This window comes from Pollicipes pollicipes, unplaced genomic scaffold (genome assembly GCF_011947565.3).
Source record: "Pollicipes pollicipes isolate AB1234 unplaced genomic scaffold, Ppol_2.1 Scaffold_4002;HRSCAF=4701_pilon_pilon_pilon, whole genome shotgun sequence".
Classification (NCBI taxonomy): domain Eukaryota; kingdom Metazoa; phylum Arthropoda; class Thecostraca; order Pollicipedomorpha; family Pollicipedidae; genus Pollicipes; species Pollicipes pollicipes.
The window spans coordinates 42671198-42680782 of record NW_023596420.1 but is presented as its reverse complement, the minus strand read 5'-3'; the positions used below and the strand labels follow the sequence as shown (position 1 = coordinate 42680782).

The 9585-nt window shown below is 51.6% G+C and overlaps 1 protein-coding gene across 1 annotated transcript; it reads left to right on the top strand.

Moving 5' to 3' along the window:
- Positions 1-269: 269 nt before the first annotated feature.
- Positions 270-6350, top strand: LOC119094525 (uncharacterized). Its single transcript, XM_037217583.1, has 7 exons — positions 270-319; positions 722-769; positions 3209-3332; positions 3665-3805; positions 4565-4748; positions 5148-5229; positions 6255-6350. Exons 3-7 carry the CDS (start codon positions 3230-3232, stop codon positions 6348-6350), a joined length of 606 nt encoding a protein of 201 aa, XP_037073478.1. The 5' UTR covers positions 270-319; positions 722-769; positions 3209-3229.
- Positions 6351-9585: the final 3235 nt, after the last annotated feature.

Below are 9585 nucleotides of genomic sequence, written 5' to 3'. Positions count from 1 at the left end.
GCCTGAACATGGTGGATAGCGGGATGAAATAGGCCTCTCAGTATTTACCATTTATTCTAGTAATGTGCTGGCCGGCAGTGTCATATATCGTATACCTTGTTGCGCATAGTTACATTGCAATTTTGGTCATCTCATGTGTTTCTGTGAACAATCGTTGAAGTAGATTATGGCAGCGGATTAATGCAGTGAAATAGCGGCGCACAGGCACGGTTCCGCTTATCCTTGGTGCCCGCCCTTTTCGTTTCTGTGGCTACGATTCAAAGCTTTCGACCTGGTCCGGCGGAGAAAGGGCCGTGGCTGGTTGTGACAGAGGGTCCGGGTGCGCGGTTGAGGGGTTGTACTTATCTGTCCAGCATATTAGAATGGTGTCCAGAGCAGTCCAGTCTGCAAACCATGGGAAACATGCTAATAAGATATTTGGGACAGGCAGGATCCTGCCCCAAATAGGATAGGAAACTTTGCCATTCAGGGCTGATTTTGTTAATGTTTCTTACTCCAGAGACATGATTTATCATCACATTTGGTAATTTCTGATCATATTACCAGTTTCATTTTGGAATAATGCAAAATGGTCTCAATGTTCATTTAAAAGATGTGCTACAAAATTTTGATGAACTTCCCCAAATTGGGAGATGTGCTGAACTTCTGCCCCAATGAGATATCATCAGGATTTGCCATGGTTTGCAGACTGTGGTGGTTACAACTGTTTGAGTGCTTACAGAAGGAAAGCAAGGAAAGCTCTCCTTGGCCTGGGATTTAAATGAAGATGGTCAGTACCCATGAGTTCATGACACATTGTTGATGTGTTTGGGTCCACGCTTGTCAGATGCCATTTGATATGCCTGCTGCTGTGCAGGGTACTGTTTTGCTACATGATGATATGATGCTTAGTAGTTTGACCAATATGGATGTCTGAACAATGACTTAGCCATGGCCTGTTTCAGTTTTGTCTATAGCCATAGGAACTATTTGATTATCATGGAAGAGCTTTGGGGCTTCAGCCCCCCCCCCCCCTAACATTTAGGAAAACTCAGCACAAGGCCTTTGGTGGCATGTAAGACAAACTGAGTCAAAATGCCTCTGAGCCCCTGTAATCCTGGACAAGCACCTGGAATGTTGATTTTTGTCTACCTTAACTGAGGTGTGGTTGCACATGCTATGGTGTAAGATATAATGTGGCTTCATATGTCTATTAAAGGAAATGGAGAAATGTATGTATTTCAGTGTAATTCATCTCAAAGATATTTAAGAGCTGTAAAAATTTGGTTTTGATGGTTGCTTATGTAAAGAAATGACTGCCATCTTTTGGTGTGTAACATTAATCCCATAACATAGACAAGGCAGTAGTATTAGCCTTATTCCTTGGAGAAGAGCCAGGAGAATGGAGAGATAGTTGGGTTGATATTTTGGCAGCATGCCTTTATCAAAACAATAACACAAGTCTGATATTGTTTCAATGAAAGCATGTTGCTGAAATAACAACCCAACCACATCTGTTCTCCTGTTTTTTTTTTTGTGAGGAACAAGGCTAATGTTACAGTTGTATCTGTGTGAATAATGCTCCTTGCTACTGCACTGAACAACCCATGTAATTTTAAATCATATAACCTTATAACAAACCACATGGGAAGCAGCATCAGCTTGTGCAGCCTCCATACTTGCCCATACTGTGACTTTGTATGAGGTGGGGGAGGGGGGGGGGGGGGGCACTGCTGCTGGGCTGCCATCAGGCCAAGGTCACTCTAGCACTGCTGGGCTGGCACTGGGCAAGGCTGACTCTGGCACTGCTGCTGGGCTGGCACTGGGCCAGGCTGACTGGTACTGCTGCTGGGCTGGCATGGGGCCAAGCTGACTCTGGCACCACTGCTGGGCTGGCACTGGGCCAGGCTAACTGGCACTGCTGCTGGGCTGGCACTTGGCCAGGCTGACTGGCACTGCTGCTGGGCTGGCACTTGGCCAGGCTGACTGGCACTGCTGCAGGGCTGATACTTGGCCAGGCTGATGCTGGTACTGCACAGGGCTGGCGTTTAATGGCATAAGGCTTATGTCCACCAACTTTGAAAAATACTAACTTTCTTCAGGCAAATTTCATTTGAGTGTATCATTCACCTTTGCTGGGACTAGATATCATCCAGTCCTTCCCAGGACTCCATGGCACCTGGTAACCGCCGGAGCATTACCTGGCTGAGACATTGTGCACATAGTGACACACCAGACAAGGTCCGAACAATTCATTCTATCGCGACGCTGATACCTCGTCGAATCCTTCCATAGAACTATTCGTATGTTCAAATCTCGAATTTCAATTCAAATTAGAATCTGACCACTGTGGCATTGGAATTCCAAATTGCAGTGAACCGTCAACTCTTACACCCTTTCAGAGTACACCCTTTCAGAGTACACCCTTTCAGAGTACACCCTTTCAGAGTACACCCTTTCAGAGTACACCCTTTCAGAGTACACCCTTTCAGAGGGTCAGGTTACACCCTTTCAGAGGGTCAGGTTACACCCTTTCAGAGTAGATATACAGACGTAAAATGCATCGTGCATGCTTAGCTGAGCATAGGAGGTGAATACAAAAATTGGACAGTAAATGACAGATTCAGATATTCTCACCTTTTGAAGAGGTCTCAGGTGTCAAAATGAGGAACTGGGAAGCATTTGAGAAATTTAACTGATCAATGGGTTGAATTTAACTGCTATTAGCTTTTGAAAAGAGTTCACAGATGTTAATTTTGATGAAGTGAACATTTTCAGTCAACAGGCAACTGTTGTTAGAATTTACATTTTGGAACATCTTGTCTGTCTATGCCTTCAGGTTCGCTTTCTCTTGTGTTTTTGATTCACTGTATTTGAATCCTTGAAGGCATGTAAAGTTTGGCATATTTCCTTGACTTGTTTGCTGTCCTCGATTTTGTCAGGAGCTCACTATGCAGTAATCATTCTGCAAAATTTGTAATGCAGCGTGGGCCGATGTCCGATTAATGCAGAGCAGTGGTCGTTTCATGGCAGGGGAACTGTAATCCATGTTGCCGTCAGAACAAAATGGCATTGTGGCCGATGTCTCGATGATGCGGAATTTCATGGTGCTGAAAACTGTGTTTTGCAACGGAAACTTGAAAACTTTTTGTTGAGCTGAATTTTGTCACTGACCCGCTTGCATGCATACACAATGCGCCGGCGTGTGCGTGATATTGTTCCTTTTCAGCGTGGTGACTAGGCGCGAGCCATGGAGAATGTCGACCCGAACGGGGACAGTACGCTGGTGTCCGGGCGGTCTCCAGCGTCCGAGCAGTCTTCGCTGGGTCTGCTCAGACTGGACTCTGTCGCTGGTCAGTCTCCAGCCGCTCCGCAGCCTGCGGGCCTCTGCACACAGACTGTTTGGGGTCTGAGTGAATGGTTGCCCAGCTCCGCCACTAGTCCCGCATGGCTTTTCGTCGCCAAGCCTATGGTCCCGCAGATATGTTGGCTCGCTTTGGGTTTTGTGCGGTTTACCTTATGTAAAGGTGTCCGGGACGCGCTGAAGCCTCGGTTTGCCACGTATAAATAAATCTCTGTTGACACGGCAGCGAAGCATTGAAGTCATTCTCCCTCCGTATCTCCTCGCTCATCTGTTCCTAGTTCCCTTTGTTGTTGACTACATCGCGTTCATGACCCATCTCAGGTTTTTCGGACTGCTTCCTAGAAGATGACTCTAGTCCGTCGGCGAGAGTACCGCTCTCGCCTGTCAAACAAATGAGATTAAACCCTCCAATGGCCAACATTAAGGAGGTGTCGTTCACCGAGGGAAACAGCAAGAACACAGGTGCGTGCACGATTGTCCGTATCGTATTCTTCCGTGGGAACTGTGGGCTTACAGTCGGGTTACAGTCGGCATATCATTGCAAGAGTGCAGTGGTGTGTGGTGTGCATGTGCGTAGCGTAGTGTACAGTAGTGTGTACGTTGTCGTGACGGAGCAACCGGCGTACAGCACATGTTTACGTCAGTGTATGTGGGTCTGGGACTGTACTGAGCTTGTGGGGTGCTGGGACTCCTGCATGCAGTGTCTCACTTCCTGATGGCTTATTAGCCAGCAATTTTGCAAACCAGTGACAGCCAGTCATCACCTATTTCTAGAGTAAGTAATCAGCGTATTTTAAGCATTAACAACGGTCGAGAATTGCTTGCCTATTGCGCCAGTAAAATATTTCTTTACTGTTTCATGTATACTGCCGTGGGTGCATAATTTTGGCCGCATTGTGCTGGATTTTTCCTCCCCCCCCCCCCCTCCCGCCTCTGCGTTGTTATGACACACGTGGCGGTTGTCAAAACTATGCGGGAGTCAAAAGTAACGTTACACGTCTTTGAAGCTGGGCCTGCGCGCTGCGGGTGGAGTGATGCCGTGGACGGTGGAGCGCGGTTATGCATCGTCCGGATTTGAACTGCGAGAAACCAGCCTCTATCGGCAGCCCCCTGGTTAGCAGTGCCCATCACACCCGCCTGTGGTGGGGATGCGCGTTTGCAGTCACTCCCGCAGCGGGAGGCTGCTGTCCGCCGTCCTCAGCGACGCCCGGGTCATTGCAGAGTACGGGTCGTACGAGAGCGGCGAGGACGAGGATCCGGCAGAGGAGGACGGCCGGGAGCGTGGCGCGGGGGACGATGAGGAGGAGGGGTCGGCCGGCGGTCTGGACTCGCGCTACTTGCGCCACGGGCTGCCGGAGAGGGAGGTGGCGCCTGGCGCCGAGTCGGACACCAGCCACGAGGACAGGTCGGTGGAGGGCGACCCCGCCGCCGCGGCGCTCTCCGTCGTCTGACGTCACATCGTGGGGCACGTGTTCGCGCAGTCACGCGTCATGGGCGTCGCGCCTACGCTCAATAAGCTAGTGTTGTCATGGTTTAGGACGCGTTGCGTTTTGCGAGTTTCGTTTGGGGAGGGGCGTGGTGCACTCCCGTGCTTGTCGTATCACAGTAAAACGTCGCGCGTGGTGTTTCCCCCACCCCCACCCCAAAACAGGTGAATCTATGCCACACTAGGCATGCGTGCATTCATCAGCACGTGTTTTGCTGCGGTGCCTGCTACTTGCGTTGTGTCCGAAGCGCTTGGTGCCTGAGGACGTTTTCCCGTAAGCGTTCTGTGTGGCCTGTACGGGCGCCGTTTCTGTTTCAGTGTGGATCTCATGCCCGCCGTTCTGATCTCAGCGCCGGACGTTATTCCCTTCGCTCCGCTCTCCGCCCCCGGCCCCGCTCCCGCCCCCGCTCCGTTCTGGCCCGCCGCCACGTCCGGGCGGCCGTCATCGCCGGCGGTGACCGGACCCCTCACCGCCGCCTCGTTCCGCCTCAGCCTGGCGCTGTTGGCCCCCGACGGCGGCGGCGGCGTCGGCGGCGTCGACCAGCCGCTGGAGCGGCGCGGCACGACCGCCGAGGTACGCGCCGGCCCGGGCCGGCGGACGGCCGCGGCCACCGGCTGGGCGCCGCTGGTGGGTGCCGTCTGAGCGCCTTCCGCGCGTCTCGGTTCGTCTCGCGCAGGCTTAATGCAGCGGGTGTGGTGAGCTGTTCTGATGTTGGTGGTGTGCTAAGACAGTCTGTTGTAATGTTCATTTTATTGTGTCCAAGTGCAGTAAACAGCACGAAAAGAACAACTTTGAATTAACGGTGACCATTTCCTGCCTCTTGCCACATGTAGATGTCTTAGATATAGAGAAGCAGAAGAACAGGTTTGGAGCAGTTTATTGTGGCCTATAGTTGTCTCGTACTCAATGCCTTCGTGGAAAGTAGGCGCAAAAATGTTGCTGGTTTAGACAGACTGCCTCTTTTGACTGTCGCAAGTTTGCTGTAAATTCCCCCTCCCCCTTCCCAAGAAAAAGGTGTCGACGCAGTGTTAGCTCTTCCTGTCGCGTGACACCGGTGTGTTGCCGATGCGCTGAGCAGTGGTGACCACCGCCGGATGTGCGGGGAAGTGCTGACCTCTGCCCCGTGTGCCGGACGGTGCTGACCTCTGCCCGGCGTGCCGGACAGTGCTGACCTCTGCCCTGTGTGCCAGACAGTGCTGGCCTCTGCCCGACGTATCGGACAGTGCTGAGCTCTGCCCTGTGCCGGGCGGTGCTGACCTCTGCCCGGTGTGCCGGACAGTGCTGACCTCTGCCCGATGTATCGGACAGCGCTGAGCTCTGCCCGATGTGTCGGACGGTGCTGAACTCTGCCCGGCGTGCCGGACAGTGCTGACCTCTGCCCGGTGTGCTGGGCGGTACTGACAGCTGCCCTGTGTACCGGACAGGTTGACATCAGCGGCCGTCAGATCTCGGCCCGCTCCACCTCGATCGGAGCCTCGTCCGGGTCACTGGACGCTGACGGCACTACCAGCGACGGGTAGGCGCGCGCGCTGACGCCTTGCCTTCCCCTCCGGCCAACCGTGCAAGGGCACGGGTGGCCGGAGCCGGTGCCGTGTGGTTGGGGTGGGGAAGGGGGCTCAGTCGGCTGTCCGTGCGACGCCTCCTGACCCCCATGGTTGCATGCTGCCTTTGTCCGTGCATGACCGCGGGTAGGGGGTTTGGTTGACTGTGGGGCTCCAGTTACCTGGTGAACGCTGAGCGCTATTGCTGCGGCGCGTTCACCAGAACAGACGTTTCGATGGGCTGTGAGCTTCGAAGCATCAGCTGGGACCGATACATCCAGCGTGGGTATATGTAAGATGCTTCCACTTAACACATATCATAGGTCATGTTTGATCCAGGCGGGTTCCATCTTTTCCACGACAGCGCCGTTTGCAGCAGTCAGCTTGGAAAGCGTTGTTTTTGCCGCGTCCTACAGATCAATTGTGACATGTGGTTCACTGCAAACCACCTGACATACATGATATGTCGGGCGTGGACCAAGTATGCACCGTGTGAATATAAGTCACGATATTTCGATACTACGGCCAGAAAATTATCTGTTCCTGCAAGAATGATCCATTTGAGCGTGCCTGAATTTGTGCCGACTTCAACGCTGTTGCCTGCCGACAGCGGTGCTGACTGCAATGGTTCATACGTTGGCTGGACATGGTCGTCTAGAATATCAGCGTGCTCCGAAATGACCACCCGAAAGCTATGACCACGGCCGGCCTGTTGGTATCAGCGTCCGATTCGGAACAATCGGATACACGTCATATTTCACAAGTGATCCGTACAGACGTAGCGTTTCACAGTTGCTCGTTGGTTACGCACTTCCCGGTTAGTTTACAAACCAACCTGAGGCGCGGCAGGTCAGGTCACGGAAGCAGGCTGTCACAGACTACATTTCGTAGCAGACTGCTCCATGCTGGCGCTAAGTCGTCCCCGCGCACCCATTCTCCGTGCTCCAGTCTCCTGTTCCCGACACGGCTTTACCGTGAGGCCGCCGGCGTCGTGGCGGCCTTGCGTTGGCCGCCACAGGTCACGTGATCGGTTGGTGTCGACCTCCGGCGCTCCTTTTGACCACGGCGCGACGAGTGCGCCTGTTGCCGTGTCGGCCTGAAGACGCAGCGCCGATGGCACAGTTGCAGCGGCAACGCGGAGTATGTCGGCAGTCCGGGACTTACGACGGTTCTGTGGGGACTATGCCATCCGTGGGGAGGATGTCAGCCCCCCGCGGCACTGGGTAAGGGGTCAAACATGATTACGCAACCCCTCTTGAAGTTTCAGCGGGCCCATCATGCCTACAGGAGGTCCCAGACGGCCGAAACAGATCAAGAGGAGGGTCCTAAAGGCCCAGCTGCAGAAGCAAGCCCAGATGGCCAAATCGGCACGCTTGGCCGATAGGAAGCCCCAGATAATTCGAAGTGGGTTCCACAAAAAAAAAACTGAGGAAGCCCTGTCAGACCGAGAGGAGGCCCTAATTACAAATACTGGAGATCCCACGGGGCCGGGAGGGTGTTTTGTCCAATTGTATCGCTTACATAAGAGATTTTTTAAAGTAGGCGAAATCCGAGGGAAAGTACGGATTGCGGTTAGTATAGAAGACCCCAGACATCCTTACAAGCCCCTGGAACTGCCTGGCCCTCCTGAAAAAGCTGGTGGCGCCGCTCCTGCACTTCTCCTTCTCAAAGAAGAAAAGCGTGGGCGGCTTCTTGAACGAATGAAGATATTTATGCATGTCGCTTGATATACGGCAGCCGCGCATTGCATATGCGTAACGAGATGTTGCAAAATATAATCTGAGGTGGGCTATGTCGTGGTACCATTTTCCGTTCGCGATGTTTACTTGTTTGGACTGAAGTGGCTGGTATGTCAGGAACGGATCTCCAAATATTAGACGACCTACCATTGCTTGGGCGGGGATGTCCGCTCAATGTGCCCATGGCTGCCGAATGCAAGCTAAACTTAGGTAATCCGTTTGTACAACCTAGTGGGATTGGCGTATTCAGCCGTCTGTGCAGGGCCAGTCAGCTGTGGCACATTGGTTTTTGATCCGTTGCGCGCTGGTTGTCATTGATTTTAGATAATTATGTAAGGCTAATTGGTTAATTTTAGAAGTATCGTAATCGAAGCGGTGCTCCCGAAATGTGTAAGAATGAACGTTATGGGTCATGACATTGATATGTCGATGTTCGTTAGCTCAACAGCGGCAAACCGTTTTTCGGTTTAAGTGGTATTTTTTCTCATGTCTATATATTTCGGTCGCTGTTAATGCTTCTGCCCCAAAGCATGACGTATGCAGAGAACAGTGTGGATGCTAGGAAAGGGCCGTGATGAACGTGGCAGTTATTAACAAACTGTGCTTGGAACGCTGGTTAATGATGGACTTGCACATACCTTTACTCTCTGGAACGATGGTTAAGGTACAGGAGGGCTGAATGGCCACAGCCTGAGATTTTCCGCTAACAGATACTAAGTTAACTGGGTGCATAGGACAGGACACAGATAGCGACCTCAGCTTGGCTGGACTTTGTGGGCGCTTTGGTTGGTTTTCTTTCGTTGAATTTCATGTTTTTGCGGTTTCGCGGCTTGACCTGAAGGTTCCGTGTATTGTAATGGTGAGGAAAATTGCCATCTCGGTCCATGTTTTTTTTTGCACAGGCTTAAGTGTGATCTTCCAAAATGGGAGACCCTTGCGCGCGGCCAGAAATCTATTTTGGCACATTGTTTTCGCTTACGAGTGTTTCAGATAATGCACATCGTGGATTAATTGAAAATGTCCAAATCTGTTCCCTAGTTACCTGCTCGGAATTGTGGTTATCTGTAACATACTCCTTTTTGTCATCATAAATTCGGACTCGCATGGCTGGAAATGCAGTTGTCCAGAAAATGCAGCATGTGCTAACCAACTAAGCCATTGCTTTTTTATTTGGTTATTCAGTTCCTCTAATTTCAGATTTGGAAGTGGATGCTTTGGTGAGATGGAAGAGTTCCAGAAGGAATTCGATGACGGCTGTTTCACGGATGGCGGTTAGTTGATCATTCTGTGCTTCGCTTTCGATATAATGTAGTTGTCTTCAAAATGTATCCATTTATGTATGGGACCATTTCTTGTCTGGCATAGCACATCGGCAAAGATGGGAGTGTTTAATTGTGGCGCCAGCGTTTTAACGTTTGACATAACACACAAAGATAAGTCGCATATTGAGCGCTATCTCTTTGGAGGTTTCCCGG